The sequence below is a fragment of the Haliotis rufescens genome, unplaced genomic scaffold, assembly GCF_023055435.1.
Source record: "Haliotis rufescens isolate VD_foot unplaced genomic scaffold, xgHalRufe1.0.p SCAF_14, whole genome shotgun sequence".
Lineage (NCBI taxonomy): Eukaryota > Metazoa > Mollusca > Gastropoda > Lepetellida > Haliotidae > Haliotis > Haliotis rufescens.
Genome location: NW_025963824.1, coordinates 23,481,364 through 23,499,236, shown reverse-complemented (window position 1 = coordinate 23,499,236; position 17,873 = coordinate 23,481,364). Strand labels below are relative to the sequence as shown.

Below are 17,873 nucleotides of genomic sequence, written 5' to 3'. Positions count from 1 at the left end.
ATTACTCACTCACTCAGTCACTGTATTTTAATTATATTATAGCGTGTATGGTTTATATGGAAGGGCAACCAAGATGACGCGGGTCGTTAACATCCATCTCATTGGTCAAACCAAGGATCAAAATCATAGAGATCTCGGGAATCGAGTCCACGATCATTGGACCCTAACATAACGAAGATATACAAAACACAGACATGTTTGTATGTGTCTCAAGGCCTCATTCAGAAATTTTCAAGCTAAGTGATCGAGGCCTGTAACACTCAAGTCTGCACAAGACAAACCAGTGACTGATATCATGAGCAACGGCCCACGCCGTCGCGCGATCACATGCAATCCATAAAGTGTTTGTCCGAAACATTCTACTCTGCGTTTGTGCGTGCGTATGTACGTGCAAGTGTGTGCGAATCGTTCAACGCCGCATTCAGCAACATTCCAGCTGTATGACGGTGGCCACCGACTCACCCTATCACTACCCCTAGCGCCTTACGACCAGACTCGGTTGTTAGGGGCAGATTCGAACCCGGTATCCCTGGGGGTTCCCAAGATAGTCACCTCTAACGACTAGCCATAGGTTACATAGCACACATTCTACCCGAGACAAAACTGAATCTGCCTCAGGGACGCCATAGGTACACGTAGAAATCACGTAAAAAACAGAAGCTTTATTACAATGAGGATACATCATATGTATATATAACTTCAATGCAAGAAAATAATCAGTCTTGAGTATCCGCCGACACAGATTCCATAGGGCGTAAAACGCAAACGCAGTGAAAAGTATAAGCATAGATCACTGAAAATCAGTGATGACACCAGCGAATAGGGTAAGTACGTCCTCCCCCAACGATAGCACCCGCCATTCACACAATTTGCATACATAACTACATGGAATAAAGAAAGTATGAGAATGTTTGGTCTCTTGTGCTTGTAAAACAATACTTTTCAATGAATACACAATGCCATGTAGAAAGTGGTCAAATGTAACAAATGTTATATTTGGGATAACACTTTCTTAGTAAAGTACAGATTCTCGTACTTTTAGGGGGTTGAGTCCCGTCCGGGATTCGATACTTTTCAACAACAAATATCTTCTATTTAAGATTTTCTAACGATGGTCAATTTTCATACACAGTTGTACCGCTGTGACTGGTGTTTATGTAGTGCGTTGTCTCTGCTTGAACACCTGGAAGGAGAAACAGTAGAGGAAAGACACAGTGTTAATATAAAAGGGAAAGAGTACAGTTCACACGGTAATACAGCACTGTCACGTTATTCACGAAGTGCAGGTCATCGGCCAATTACATGTTGAAACACTGCTGCAGCCAATTTTTACATTTCTTTTCTCACATTATTTGCATAAAAAAATTAACATTCCCTAGTTTTGTAAACTAGCAAATATATAATTTTTGGGGGGAACATTCAACTGACACATGTGTTCTACGCAAATGCATTACATATCAATAGAAAATGATATTCACTTTCAATATATCCACAGGAACAGGTTTCTTGACATGCCCAGTTTCTATTATATACTATATGAGCGTGCAAAAGTCACTCGCAATTTATTTATAGTGATAAAGCCAATATAAAACACGAAAACGCTTTAAAGCCTAGAGATAGGGAGGCATGCCAATCCTGTTGTTTAGTATATTGTCAGCTACAAGGAAACAAAAGAATCTATCCTAACACTAGGACTGGTCTTCCTTCACAAAACCAAATCTCGTTTTATATGTTAATTATTTCAACTTTGAAAGCCTCTTTATTCTTCCCTTGCTAGCATCAAGTGAAAATAAGTTATAACACTTTTTGGGAAAATTAAAAGTTGGCTTAACATGAACTTATACTGGTATTTTAAATAACGTTTATAAGCAAATTTAAAATATGGGATATCTTCCACATTCACCAAGGACAATGTGGTTGGGTGTGGATAGTTTTACACTGAGATAATGTGTCATGTGAGGTCATGTGGAGTTCGACGTCGCGTTCAAGAATATTGCACATGTGTGGCTGTGTGTTTGTGTGTGTGTCTCGCTGTATGTATGTGCCTGTCTGTCTGTCTGTCTGTGTGTGAGGCTACTCGTACTGGTCTGGAGATACCATGAAACAGCTTAACATACATACCCCACTAAGACACAATATACTGACTCCGAGCCGACCAGCCCTTGTTTAAGCTCCTTATAGCCGAGAGCCAGGCAGGGTAACAACAAGTACCATTCTTAAACGCCTTTTTGCATGCACGGTTCGAGAATCACCGACCTTCAACTCTTCGGGGAGACGCTCTACCCACAAGAACACGGAGTCTTCAGCACTGGTAATGATCCTAGTCTATTATGGGTGTTGACCTTAACAAAGGGTCAAAGGTTTATCTGTAACCCAATTGGTTTATACTTGCTGGTACTTTAGGGGCGTTATACAGTAGTGTACATACCTGTTGTTGCACCTTGGGGTTGAATCATTTCATAGGTGTTTGTGTTGTCCTGATCTTGTTGCAGGGTGGAGTAGGTTGGCATGCCTTGAAATTAAGAGTGAGTGAGTGAGGAAGTTGGGTTTAACGCCACATTGAGCAGTATTCCAGTTATATTGCGGCGTGCCAGTTTGATGTGGGGGAGATACGCCAAGGTTATGTAGGTCTTAGACGTCTACCACGATAGTGTAACCTACCAAAGCGGGTAGACTGCTGACAAACCCAGAAACATTATAAAGGAGAACCGGGATTCGAACCCACGATTAAAGGTTTCTGTCACGCTTAGTCAACTGCGCCACCCATATCCCTTCAAATTAAGATACAGTTATTGGCGACATTGCAAGATACTAAACACCTTCACAGGCCACTGGGAGAGATGATAAAGCCTTACAGCTATGGAATCCTAGAAGGGACATCGCCGCGTTGTCGCCCTTTTTAACGCCTGTGTACACAGTTTAGATGTCGCTCTTGATTACTTTTGACACATGTTGCTTGTTTTTGTATGGGCGACAAAGCCATAATGTCCCTTCTTGGATTCCATATAAAACTCCCTCGTGGCACGGGAATTTCGGTTACAAATAACACTGGATTCTCAGTGCCTTTGAATCACCACGGGGACAGTTAAGAAAGGATTGATATCATGTTTCTTATAAATAGAACCTTCGATTAATTCATAAACGATTGTGTCTCATATGTGTGTATAGAGTATATTAAATGTAACCGTTACATACCGGGGTTCTGGTGCCTTTGGCTGAAATAAAAGATGTAGAAAAAAATTATTTTGATTTAATACCTAAAACAAGTTTAGTGCAATAAAACCGAATATTTGTAGTGACATTTAAGTTTTTAAAGAACATCGAGTGAAGTGAGGTGAAGTAGGGTTTAACGTCGATTATTGCACTTCTATAACATGCATGCACCTGTGTGTGTGTGTGTGTGTGTGTCCGTGTGTCCGTGTGTGTCTGTGTGTGTGTGTCCGTGTGTGTGTGTGTGTGTGTCCGTGTGTGTGTGTGTGTCCGTGTGTCTGTGTGTCCGTGTGTGTGTCTGTGTGTCAGTGTCCGTGTGTCCGTGTGTGTGTCCGTGTCCGTGTGTCTCTCTGTCTGTGTGTGTGTGTGTGTGTGTGTGTGTGTGTGTGTGTGTGTGTGTGTGTGTGTGTGTGTGTGTGTGTGTGTGTGTGTGTGTGTGTGTGTGTGTGTGTGATTGTACTAGTCCGGACCAATGCCGATTTTATAGTGCTAGCCCACTGAGATACCATGCTGCAGTTTTACATGAGTACCCATGAGTACCCCACAGTGTACTGTTCTATTCCCCTAGCACCGAGCGCCAGGCAGGGCAATAACAAGTACCCCGTTTTAATGTCACTTGTTATGACGCAGCAGGGAATCGAACCGCTGACCTCTGCTCTCCGGGTACATGCTCTGTCCACTAAAGCACGGGGCGGTCCGGACGTCGAATAGTTGTAGTCACAGTTTTCCATTTAATTATTTAAATTGCACGTCGTGTGAGAAGTTCATACCTGTCATCTTGAACGTCAGAAGCTGTTTCTGGAACAAAGAAAACACATTCCATTAACACCTTTTCTTTCTCTGGGCCGTGCTTTCAACCGGGGTAGATCCCAGGCCAAACAGATGAAACTAAGCAATTGGTTTCACAAGTGTTTGACGTTAATAAGAACTATGTGACCCTGGCAGATGATGGGAAACCTCCCTCGTTATATATTCATTACTGAGCGGCTATCCACTGGCTACTGAGCACTGCCTAATCGTCGGGAATCAGTTGGAATTATTATTAGAGACATGAAACTTTTCAGACACTGCTTCTAATTATGACATTCTTTTCTATGAGTGTGTGGGAGTGAGTATGGTTTTACGCCGCTGTTAGCAATATTCCAGCAATATATCAGCGGGGAAGCCAGAAATGGGCTTCACACATTGTACCCATGTGATGAATCGAACCCGGGTCTTTGGCGTGGCGAGCGAACGCCTTAACCACAAGGCTACCCGACCTCTCTTTTACGCGAAAGAAGGAGCCACAGGATTGAATAAAAACATAATACCACAGTTTGCTTTTAGGACATCCGGGATGTACAGTGAACAATTCATTTGTTTCCGGCCCTCCTCCCCATCACCATCCTCTCGAGGCAGGGGAGTTAACTGACTATAAAGCGGAAACTGGATTTTCATAGTCAGTTATAGCCCTTGCTTCGACAGATGCCCCTTCACAATGTATTACATACATTGTCGGTCCACTATTTCCTTACTTCATTATTGCGGGTTAAATCTGTAAGTCTCTGCAGTCTGTTTATTTGTACATACCTTTAGTTTTGGCGAAAGACTGACGTTTTGACTTAACTAGGGGTATAGTTAATCCAATAATGAGCACAGAAGATAGTCCAAGTGCAACTCCGAGCCCAATGACCGCTACAGGAGATGTACGTGTGCATGCATCTGGTAAAGACACACAATATGTCATTAGTGCCAAAAATCGAATAGAATTTGCATATCAGAAAAAAACGTATTCAAATGACACGTGTAAAACGGTTGATCTCACATACTAACCAGAAGGATACATATGGGAAGACATACTGTAGGCATCTGCCATGTCCACTGAATCACCTGCCGGTCTAGCTGCTCTCTTAAGTCGCCTTTTCGCGAACACCTGGTGTCATCACTATTTGATAGTGATTCATTAACACATTCTTATTCATAGTTGGAATCGTTCAATGGACTCTGCATTTAGTAGAGATTTCATATGCTTATGGAAAGTGTTTTGTCGTTTGTATTTCAAGAGAACCTTTGTTTATTTGTATTATTTTTCACTAACACTTTTTGAAGGACATTTAGCAGTTCATGATTCAATGTGTGCGTTCCTCATGTTCACACTTGACGACCTCTTGACCTAGTGCAAACAGGCACCAGACAATTGGTGTCTGCTTTTGGAAGAGATTTCTTATAACTATGGCTTTGTTTGTTCCTTTGTTCATGTACCTGATGTTTTGGAAGATATGGCCTCGGTGAAAGGACTGGTGTTGTTTCCTTCCCAGTCGTTACGAGACAGAAGTTTCATCTCATAGACGGTTCCGGGGGTTAGTTGTGGTATCTCGGCATACACAAACCCACCCGGGTTATCACTGAAGCTCCTCACCCCCCAGGCGCCACCCCCAGGTACCCGGTAATACAGGGAGAAGGTCTGTGTGAAGTCCCCACCAGGAGAGTTTGGCTTCCACTTTACAATGATACTGGTAGAGGTTGTTGCAACTATTTGAAGATCGAGTGGAACCCGAGGTGGACCTGTTAAACGGAAAATAATATTAATATCCAGTCTTATTGAAATCAGATCTTATTTATCGCTACAGCTCAGAAAGCAGCTTTCTCAAGCTTTACGGCAGTCGTCTAAGGCGCCGCGATTCGCTGTGCAGAGTTGCGTCCCTTGGTGGACACGCCAGAAACCTATGATTGTGGGTTCGAATCCCGGATCGCCCCGATTATGTTTGTTGGTTTGTCAGCACCATACCGGTGCTCATGGGTTTCACCTAAGTGGTAAACGTCTGAGACCTGCATCACTTCGGGCTTTCCTCCCACATTAAGCTGACACGCCGTGATATGACTGCAATAAAGTTAAAAGCGGCATTAAACCCAACTCACTCATTCGTCTTACGAGGATCCGCTTATCGTGGGGTCGAACTCCAGATCATACCCGTGCTCGTGGGTTTCACCAAAGTGGTGAATGTCTGCATCATCTCGAGCTATCCTCTCCCTTTAAGCTGGCCCGCCGCGATGTTACAGAAATACTCTATAAAGTGGAATTAATCCTCTCCTAGTAAAAACATTACATAATCAAGCACCGACCATTTCATTTTGAGGTCTGGGATTTGTTTGTTTTTTAAAGAATAGTTTATTCAGGCAACGCTTCAAGACATACAACAATCTTTTGTCTCTAAACGAATGAAAAAAACATTTTTTAAGCATTTTTTAATATTTTTTCAGAACACCCAGCATGTCTTGTGAACGTTTGTTCAATAAAACCTGAGGAGAAATTATTTTTTCGGGCATTTTAGGGGGGTTAAATACCAGGCCACCAGATTTTCAAATGGTCGCTCCATAGTGGTAAGTGACTTACCTGCCAATGAGAGTGATACGGATGACTGGGTGCATCCCCGGGCGTTGCACACAGACACGACATACTCCCCTGCATCAGCCGGCTGAACGCGTCTCACAACAGTGGACACAACAAAGCCGCTGCGTAAAGCCTTCAGATTGTTCCTTCTCAACGTTACCATTACAGATCTGACTTCACCCTCGGACACAACTAAACCACCAGGTGATGTCCAGTTGACGGACGAATAGTTCATGCTGCTGCTGTAAAATGTCTGTTCCAATGTAACGTCTTGCCCCGGTTCTGCAGAAACGTTCCCTTCAGCGTCAGGGGTAAACTTGGGATATGCTGCAGGTGAAAAGTGACTTCAAGAGAAATTAAGACGTCGTATATATTTTCAGAGATGTTTAAGCAGTGTATATTTTTTTTACTAACACTGTATGAAGAAGGTTTTAGCAGCTGATGATTCAATGTGTAATTTTCTCATTTTTCAGTATTGACGACCTCTTGACCAAGAGTGAAAACGAGAACCAGACAATTATAGCTGTGTGATTAGTTCGTTTGTTTGTTTGCTGATTTGTTTGTTTGTTGATTTGTATTTTGTTTGTTTGTTTTGTTGTTTTTTTGTCTAAGGCTTCATTCAGCAATATTCCGGCTACATGACGGTGGCCTGTAATTATCGGGTGCAGACCAGACTCGCCGGTATAGCGAGCCAAGTCCCACGCTATCTGGTACGATGACACGGAATCACGCCGGTATAGCGAGCCAAGTCCCACGCTATCTGGTACGATGACACGGAATCACGCCGGTATAGCGAGCCAAGTCCCACGCTATCTGGTACGATGACACGGAATCAGTCAAGTTACCAAGGTTGACCACCAGATGCATATAATCACATGCTTTAAATTGCCAACCCAGTACCCAATAAAACCCAGCAGCACTGAATATCTTACCAAAATCTAAACCTGTTCACTCAACTACAAGATTGAAAGAAATATATATATTTACATATATTTATATGACGTGGGAGTTTACAGAAAATTTAAATTCACTTAAATACAATACTCACACCATGAACACACAATGCAAGTTTGAAAGTGGTCAAATGTAACAAACGTACTTTTTGGGTTGAGTCCCGTCCTGGATTCGAACCCACATTGCCAGAGTGAGGCACCTAATCGACGGCACACAAAGTCACCGAGCTAACCCATTTAGCCACAGAGGCTTCCACAAAAATGTACGAGAATCTGTACTACACTGAGAAAGTGAAAATATAACATTTGTGAATACTCACACCATTTAAAATTTGAAAAAAAACATATTCACCATTCACAATGACGCTGACACGTTTTCTCTGAACTACGGTGTTATTAGCATCCTTGACTCCGTTGTCAACGCTGCACTCGTACACGCCGTCGTCAGTGTAGCTGGCATCAGGGATTACCAACGTGTAGCTGTTCGCAGATTGTCTACCTGGTACTATACCGACTAGGTTTTCCATCCAGTATTGAGAGAAACTCCTGAAGTTGTAGTTAGTCGGACGACCATCCACTTCACAAGTTAGAACCAACGTTTGCCCCTCGTTGACCTCGACTGGATGGAAGACTATATCAGGTGCATCTGGCAATTCAAATGTCATTGACAAGTTAGTATTTATATAACTGCCACATGGAAACTACGCGTGAACATCCGGGTTACACTTGGTCTTCAACAACTATGCTTGTAGTAAGAGGCGACTAAGGTTGGTTGGTTGGTTGGTTGGTTGTTTTACGCCGCACTCAGCAATATTCCAGCTAAATGACGGCGGTCTGTAAATAATCGAGTCTGGACCAGGACAATCCGTCATATGGCTGGAATACTGCTGAGTGTCGCGTTAAACAACAAACAAACAAACATGGACACTACAACAGATGACAAGACACGTATTACAAAAACATAACCAGAAAATTGTGGTTTCACCACATTGACTCTGCGATTATGTAACTGTTTTAACTGCTTTAAAACGCGTCGTAGATAGATATTGTTTCTGACGTATATCATCCCTTTCATTAAATATGACAGCCTCCGTGGCGTAGTGGATAAAACGTCTGCCCGGGGATTGGAACGCCGGGGGCGCGGTCCCCGACAGCCTCATACCAAAAGACGTTAAGATATGAAACTTGTTGTTTCCCTGCCTGGCGTCGGCAAACAAGGAGTTTGTTTGTTTGTTTAACAGACAAACAAACAAAAAAACAAACGCCTTGTTTTAGGCCCTTAGTGCCGACGCCAGGCAGGGAAACAACATACATACATACATTAAATTATTTGAAAGCATTCATTTTAAATAAGTGTCATCAATAATAACGTACACAAAACCTCAAGTATTGCCCTTTTTGACCGTGCTGATGTCTGACCGTTGACGTTAGAAGCTTCACAGCGAGTTATTCCCCCCTGATCTGCCCTGCTTATAGTGGCAGTGACAGTGCTTGTTGTCTGTGCCAGGACACCAGATGTCGCCACGGTGTCAGTAGACAACCCTACAACAGCGCGAAGTCCGGACCAGGTCACTGTGGGGTTGGGGAAACCTGGGGAGGTCACACAGGTCAAGGTCAAATGTTGTCCTTCAGCTATTGCCAGCTCTTCATTGTCAGAAGTGATGTTTGCCAATGTCACAGACGAGACGGGTACTGAAACACGATCGGGCTACTTTAATGGATACTTGTGGTTCATACTATCGAAGATGTATCATGTACAATACAATAATGGACATTTGTAATGGCCCTCGTCCCCCTACTGATGCAAGCTGTGAGTGCTACATTATTGTTACACTTATCATTGGATTCGCGTGGACTCGAGCTTCAGACTCATCTTCCTGAGGAGTATTCAAATCAAACTGCCTCTCGAAGAATGTACTAAAATGTTTACAGGCACATAGCATCTCTTCCTACCGGGTACCCATTTACAGCAGGATGAATAGAGACAACCCGTTAGCCTGTGGTTTAGTGTGGCGCAGGACGGAAGCCCAGGAAACTCTAGGAGCCAAGCTTGTCGAACATGGTAATCGATCCACCTACTCTCCCCAACCAAAGTTGTTTCATTTGTGACATAGGCGCTGAACCAACCACGTGCATCCACAGTAAGGAATAGAAACTATTAGCTGAATTCCACGTAAGCATTTATTACTGTTTGATTCTAGACCGCTTCCGTGGTCTAGTGGTAGAACGTCCGCCCGGGGCTAAAACAAGGACTGGTCGGCTCGGAATCAGTAAACTGTGTCTGAGTGGGATATTCATGTTAAACTGCGGCATGGTATCTCAGTGAGCTAGCACTATATATCGGCATCAGCCACACAAACACACACAAACACGTACATGCACGTCGCTATATAAGGGCAATAATCTTGGACGCGACGGTAAACCCCATTTCACCTCACCTCACCTCCTGTTTGATTCTAAACGTATTTAGACATCTATAACAAATCATATACACTGTTCTTCGTGTCCAATCCTTCACGAAATCCACCGAACCTTAACTGACTTGTTACTGAAATCAAGAAACGACTGTAAAATTTTGAATTGTTTTGACAGTGAATCCACGGACCTTCCGGGTCATATTAGTCCCGGGCACTTCATGTTCGGTGTCCGTCGATTATTTACAGGGCACATCTAGATGTGGCTTACTTTACTTGGCCTATTGTTGAATGTGGCGTTAAAACACTCACAACAGGAAAGTGTTTGTTAAACCCACATTCTTGTACCCAGACCTTGTCCCGAGAAGATTGTTCGGGTTAGAATTGGTCTTCAGCAAGAGGCGATGCATAAGAGGCGACTAACGGAATCGGGTGGTCAGGCTCGCTGACTTGGTTGATGCATGTCATCGTATCCTAAGTGCGTGGATTGATGCTCATGATGTCAATCACTGGATTGTCTGATCCAGACCAGACTATTTGCAAAACGCCGTCATATAGCTGGAATATTGCTGAGGGCGGCGTTAAACAACAAACAAACAAATTTACCAGGAAATTGTATTGCCCCAGTCGATCTTGACCTTGTGTATGTGGGAGGGTCAAACGAGTCATGTTCCACTGTGACTGTCAGGGAGATCGTCCTGTTATATAGACTGGCTGTGTTCCCTGATAGAGACAGGGTGTTGGTGGTCTGGACCTGGCCTGAGGGACAAGAACCCTGGGAGGAAGATGTCCTGCTGGGAAGGAGGCCTCTCTGAAACAGAAATCAGGAGTTAGAGAACCAGGCTGTGTTCCCTGATAGAGACAGGGTGTTGCCTGTCTGGATCTGGGCCCCGTTCCACAAAGCGATCTAAGCCCTACGACTACCGTAGGCCTGTGTTAAAGTATGGGAGTTACGATCATCTTAGCGCTACGATCGCTTTGTGGAACAGGGCCCTGGCCTGGGGGACAAGAACCCTAGGAGGAAGATATACTGCTGGGAAGGACGCCTTTCACTCCCTAAAACAGAAAACAGTGGCAAGGAGGGCTGGGTGTCTCTCGACTTTGTTCCTGAGTAAGGTTTACATAAGAGAGACGAACAAGGCCCTTGAAGAAGAGACCCTTGGTCTTCAACAACCAATGCTTGCCGTAAACGGCGGCCGACGCGATCGAGTGGTCAGGCTCGCTGACTTGGTTGATGCATGCCATGGATCCCAATTGCGTGGATCGATGCTCATGATATTAATCACTGGATTGTCTGGTCCAGACTCGGTTATTTACAGGCCGCCGTCATATAGCTGGAATATTGCTGAGTGTGGCGCAAAACAACAAACCAACCAACCATGGAGAAGACGTCACCACAGAGAGAAATACAACTATGTGTTCTAGGATGACTGGAAAAGAATAATTGTGCTTCAGATCAAACAAAGTTGAAAAATTCTTCGCTGGACATGTTGGATGTCCTGAACAAAACATGTTGAGAAATAGAATAAGCTTGTTCGTCACCTCCTTCAATGAAATCAAATTCCTGACTTAAGGAAAAGGACCGCCTCCGTGATCTTGTGGCAGAGCGTCCGACCAGAGTGCGGTAGGTCGTGAAGTTAGATCACCGACCGCGTCATACCAGTATACTGTGACTGAGAGGGGTGTCCATGTTAATGCCTCATGGTGTCTACGTGCACCAGCACTATAAACTCGGCAATAGTCCGGACTAGTACAAGCCGCCACACACACACGTGCATGTACGTCGCTATATCAGTGCAAAAGAAATAAACCCCATTTTACCTCACCGCAAAGGCCGAAAACGACCAATATGTCTGTTTCACCATTGTTTCGCTCAAACAGTCGCCTCTCACAACAAGCACAGTTGGGAACCACTCCAGCCCGGCATACCCAAGTGAGGCAACAGACGACATAAGAGCAAACTAGTTTCACCTGTTGATACGTCCACGTGATGACAGCAGCAGGATCAGCACATGGCGCGGTGACGCTGATGCTGATGTTTCCGTCTGGTGTCACGGAGGAGGGGAGAGACGTCAGCCGAGGAGTGTAGGTTACCAGGTCCCAGTCAAGTACAGCTGTGATGTGAAAGGGTTAAACCATGGAAAAGGTAAATAAGAAATATTTACTAGAACTAACAGTGTGGGTTTAGCATGAAAAACTTCAAAACTGGGAATTTAAGCTTTTGTTATCCCAAGTCACTTGCAATTCATAAGTGGTTATACCATTTGATATTCTGAGGATTAGGGAAGGGCCTTGATAACATTGAAAAAAAATTTGTTCCGAAAAATTCTGTAAAAATAATTCGTCTTTCGGTATTACCTAGGAAACTAAATCCTTCACTGAGCATGCTGGCTCACTCTATATGTTATGGGTGAAGGGGCGGTCAACCTCTTCTTTGAGAGAAATTATTTCATGTTAAAAGCTCAGATAGCAAACATAGTCTGTTTCAAACAAAAGTCAACCTTTCATTATCACTTACATGCAAACTGAGACAAGGGGATGGAATTAGAAAATAGATCCCCCCCTGCGTTACATGTCCATGTTCCATTGTCTCGCACTGGGTCCACTGACTGGATGTAGAGATGCATCTCTCTCGAGGAATTGCTTTGAGTCACAGAGTACTCAGGGAAGCCAGATCCACATCGGCCTGATGCCGGAAAACACCCGCCCTGGATGGAACTAGACTTGTAGAAGCGAGCAATGTGTGTAAATGCTACGTCGAATGTGCAGGAAATAGTCAAGTTGACCCCAGCCACAGGGACCCGCCTGCTGGTGGCGATTACTGCAGCAGCATCTGAAACACACATCTCCATCCATTAACAATGTATCAGGGGTTGCATGAGCGTGGGGCATTGTTTTGTATTCCAGGTGTTTATTTTTATGATATCATTACAAGTGACATTTGTGAAAACATTTTACTTCAACGTTTCAATAATGGTCAAATTGCCATTTCCCTTCCTCTGGATTTACCCATCTGAACTAGAACTAAAAGAGGCCTGTGAAACAGCCCCATCTGTTTCATATATAGATCTGTGCATACAGATTCTGACTGACAAAATGCTATCCGCCAGATAGAATTACTTTCCTTTTATGTCGGCCAATATTCCAGCAGTTCCAGCCTTTGGTGTCAACATAACACAACTTGTGAGGTAAATTCGAGCATGGTCTTCCTACGAAGATTTCAAAGAGAGTCATACGACTTCCGCTCAAAAGTTATTTGATCAGCGTTGCAATTTCCAAGGCCTCGGTAAAGCTTTCAATATGTTTTACAGTACACATTTGGAGAACATTTCCAAATCAGTGACAATAATTATACCCGATGCACTTCCCTAATTTGACTTGTGTTTGTGATCGGCGCCACCAATGGGGTGGGATAGGCTTACCTACCGCCAACACCTGGTGGCACTACTATTTGATAGTCATTTATTAAATACATGCTAACGATATAACTTAAACGCATGCTTACGTTCGTACCTAATTATCTCAGAGTCTGTTTTTGGCAGAGATTGCTAATGATTATCTTTGGTCTTTGTTACTTTTACTCAAGATGGCGACTATTGTTTCATTCCAATTATGAATTTTGTGAAAAGAAGTGACATTTACAACAACAAGTTCTGTTAAAGAAATGGAACATATCTCTGAGATTGGTGTAATCTAACTATGATTGTAGCAGGACATCTTGAAATCCTGCAATCTGGTTGGTATGCCAGCAGTAACAGCTGCACAAGGTATTATAGGTGAGGTGAAATTGGGTTTAACGTCGCGTCTAGGTTATTGCACGTATATAGTGGCGTGCATGCACGTGTGGGTGCGTGCGTGCGTGCGTGCGTGCGTGCGTACTAGTCCGGACTGATGCCGATTTATAGTGCTAGCTCACTGAGATACCATGCCGCAGTTTAACATGAATACCCCACTCAGACACAGTATACTGACACCGAGCCGACCAGTCCTTGTTTTAGCACCTTAATGCCGAGCCCCAGACAGGGTAACAACAAGTACCATCTTTAAACATCTTTTGGTGTGACGCGGCCGGGGATCAAACCCCGGACTTTCCGCTCTCCGGGCGGACGCTCTACCACTAGACCACGGAGGCGGTCCACTAGATATTATAACCGCATCCCCGTGGAGATAAGTATTTCTATGATAGCACTGCATCGTCTAACCCGACTTGTAGCTACATTGTAGTGGTGTATGTACTTAACAACTAAACATTAGAAGGGTCGCTACATTTTCTCCAGAGAGGACCGTTTGAATAACTCATGGTACCTGAACAAGATGCTTTTTTTATCTCTCACTAAAGATATTTAAGTATCACGGTATCAAGATATAGTAAATCATAATTATTGGATATGAAAGTGTACGGTTAAGCGTATGTGGATTAAAACGGGTCGCCACTATCTAAGCCTGTTAGTTGTAGCAGTAGCAGTAGCAGTAGCAGTAGTAGTGGTAGCAGTAACAGCAGTGGTAGTAGTGGTAACAGTAGCGGCAGTAGTTGACACACTGATGTTGGGCCAATGTTGGGTGTATGTTGGCATGCCACTGTGTGCATGGGGATATTAGGCCAACAATGGATATGAACTTCTATAATCTTAAAATTTACATTTTATTTAACAATACTTTGAAAAATTACAAACTTAGTTTTTCATTAATAACATCAACACTCTTTACTTTACTCTTTTGTGCAACCAAAATACATTTGACATATATTTTCAACTATTTTATAGCTCTGCATATTCACTGCGACCCTGTAGGCGACAAACTTTGCTCGTGATTGGTAGGCTCCTGTTAGTGGTTGTATGAATTATTTCTGAGGACATTAGCTGGATATTTTCTGATTTCTTGCTTCAGAGAAAGGTTTTGTTAAAATGAAATAAAGTCAACAACAAACCAACAAAGAATGGCATCAACCAGTGTGCCACGACAATATACTCGGCACAACCTAAATCCCACCCTGAAACGGGCCGATATCTTCTACCCACATTGGACCAACGTTAGCTTGGGAGGAACGTATCGTCTCCGTCGCTATACGGCTGTCATATTGCCGATGCGACAAAAAATACTCACTCACTCACTCACTCACTCACTCACTCACTCACTCACTCACTCACTCACTCACTCACTCACTCACTCACTCACTCACTCACTCACTCACTCACTCACTCACCCACTCACTCACTCACTCACTCACTCACTCAAACCTAAAGGTCACAATGATATCTAATGTACAACATAACATGTATTGTTTACACCCAGGCAAAGGTTCTGAATGCTTCTTCAGGTAATGACCCGTGAGGATCCAGGTTAGAATAGGTCTTCAGCTACCATTACATGTCCTATGAGGCTACTATGCTTGTCGTAAGAGGCCACTAATGGGATCGAATGGTCAGGCTCGCTGACTTGGCTGATGCACGTCATCGTATCCCAATTGCGAGCATCGATGCTCATGATGTCAATCATTGGATTGTTTGGTCCAGACTCGATTATTATCAGACCGCAATCATTTAGCTGGACTATTGCTGAGTGCCGCGTTAAACAACAATATTCAAGTAGTTGTGCTGTATATTTTAATGGAACATCTCATGTAAATGCGTTGTCTTCGTCTATATGTGTTGTGTTATACTGCATGCCTATCAATTTGCTGAAATATCATTTCTTTAACTTATCTGCCTCATTCGAAGCATGAGTGAACCGGTCGTGTAATTCTCTTTGCAGAGTTGCGTCCCTTAGACATGCCAGCTTGATTATGTTTCCAGGTTTGTCAGCACTTTATCCGTGCTCACCTAAGTGGTCAACATGTAAGTCCTGCATCACTTCAGGCTTTCCTCTGACCTGAAACTGACGCGCCGTGACATAACTGAAAATAGTGCGATGCTACACACCTCGGCCATTCGCTGCATTACTACCCAACAACAACCTACAGTCCTCCCACTTGAAATAGAATCACGAAATAGCGCGATGATTATTTAACGAAGACAACAGCATGTGTTCTAAACAAGCCGTTCCGCTTATCGCCGTATAAGTATTAGCGCACACACACAACTGTCTTGGCTAATTATCGTCGCGATACTTCGTGATTCTGTTTAAAGTGGCGGGGACTATAACAGTGTAAGATGGTATCCGCCCAGTGATCAGTAACGCTGATGGTGTTAGAGCATTGCTCATGGATTCATCTACATGGTATCTTGAGACTGCATGTTGAAACCACTTACCAGTTATAGAGGTAAAACCAGTTAGCCAGATCATGCAGAGGACTAGCCCCGGAACGCCCATGGTGACATAGGAAGTGTCACTGCATTGGGACCTTGAATAAGCATATGCACCTATACACTGACAAAGCCTTTTCGCGTTTAAATTCCGGGTTACTGAACCGCTTCTTTGTGTTGCTTTTGTGAGTGGATTGAATATCACAAACTAGGTCATATCACACAGTATCACATAGTCATATCACATATCACATGACAGATTAACCATAGAAATATGACTACCGCTACCTACCACTTACCCACCACAACCGTCTACCTCAACCTCGCACTCACCCACCACAACCGTCTTCCATCACCTTGCACTCACAACCGTCTTCCACTACCTCGCATTCACCCATCACAACCGTCTTCCACTACCACGCACTCACTCACCCATCACAACCGTCTACCACTACCTCGCACTCACCCATCACAACCTTCTACCACTCCCTCGCACTCACAACCGTCTATCACTTTCTCGCACTCACAACCGTCTACCACTACCTCGCACTCACAACCGTCTACCACTACCTCGCACTCACCCATCACAACCTCCTACCACTCCCTCGCACTCACAACCGTCTACCACTACCTAGCACTCATAACCATAACCGTCTACCACTACCTCGCACTCACAACCGTCTATCACTTTCTCGCACTCACAACCGTCTACCACTACCTAGCACTCATAACCATAACCGTCTAGCACTACCTCGCACTCACCCACCACAACTGTCTACGACTACCTCGCACTCACCCACCACTACCGTCTACCACTAACTCGCACTCACCCACCACAATCGTCTACCACTACCTCGCACTCACAACCGTCTACCACTACCTCGCACTCACAACCGTCTACCACTACCTCGCACTCACCCATCACAACCTTCTACCACTACCTCGCACTCACAATCGTCTACCACTACCTCGCACTCACAACCGTCTACCACTACCTCGCACTCACCCATCACAACCTTCTACCACTACCTCGCACTCACCCACCACTACCGTCTACCACTACATCGCACTCACCCACCACAATCGTCTACCACTACCTAGCACTCACCCATCAGAACCGTCTTCCACCACCTCGCAATCACAACCGTCTACCACTACCTCGCACTCACAACTGTTTACCTCTACCTCGCACTCACCCACCACTACCGTCTACCACTACCTCGCACTCACCCACCACTACCGTCTACCACTACCTCACACTCACCCACCACTCCCGTCTACCACTACCTCGCACTCACAACCGTCTACCACTACCTCGCACTCACCAACCACTACCGTCTACCACTACCTCGCACTCACCCATCACAACCGTCTACCACTACCTCACACTCACCCATCACAACCGTCTTCCACCACCTCGCACTCACAACCGTCTACCACTACCTCGCACTCACAACCGTCAACCACTACCTCGCACTCACCCACCACAACCGTCTACCACTACCTCGCACTCACCCACCACAACCGTCTACCACTACCTCGCACTCACAACCGTCTACCACTACCTAGCACTCATAACCATAACCGTCTACCACTACCTCGCACTCACAACCGTCTATCACTTTCTCGCACTCACAACCGTCTACCACTACCTAGCACTCATAACCATAACCGTCTAGCACTA

The 17,873-nt window shown here is 44.4% G+C and overlaps 1 protein-coding gene across 2 annotated transcripts; it reads right to left on the bottom strand.

Moving 5' to 3' along the window:
* Positions 1-647: 647 nt before the first annotated feature.
* Positions 648-16,368, bottom strand: LOC124131218 (basement membrane-specific heparan sulfate proteoglycan core protein-like). Of its 2 annotated transcripts, XM_046494324.2 has the most exons (13): positions 16,196-16,368; positions 12,466-12,780; positions 11,919-12,061; positions 10,554-10,758; positions 8,908-9,225; positions 7,886-8,179; positions 6,584-6,907; positions 5,452-5,754; positions 4,780-4,911; positions 3,981-4,008; positions 3,196-3,215; positions 2,429-2,512; positions 648-1,183 (listed from the first exon to the last, which is right to left on the bottom strand). In XM_046494324.2, the coding sequence occupies exons 1-13, from the start codon at positions 16,254-16,256 to the stop codon at positions 1,116-1,118; spliced, it is 2,295 nt and encodes a 764-aa protein (XP_046350280.2). In that variant the 5' UTR covers positions 16,257-16,368; the 3' UTR covers positions 648-1,115. The 2 variants fall into 2 exon arrangements, with proteins under 2 accessions (XP_046350280.2, XP_046350281.2); XM_046494325.2 differs by lacking the exon at positions 4,780-4,911.
* Positions 16,369-17,873: the final 1,505 nt, after the last annotated feature.

Coding starts and splice junctions, on each gene's coding strand:
- LOC124131218 (XM_046494324.2), bottom strand. CDS start 16,256: ATGGGCGTTCCGGGGCTAGTCCTCTGCATGATCTGGCTAACTGGTTTT. Junction 12,781..16,195: donor TGGTTTTACCTCTATAACTG/GTAAGTGGTTTC, acceptor TGTGTGTTTCAG/ATGCTGCTGCAGTAATCGCC. Junction 4,009..4,779: donor GTCTTTCGCCAAAACTAAAG/GTATGTACAAAT, acceptor TCTTTGTTCCAG/AAACAGCTTCTGACGTTCAA.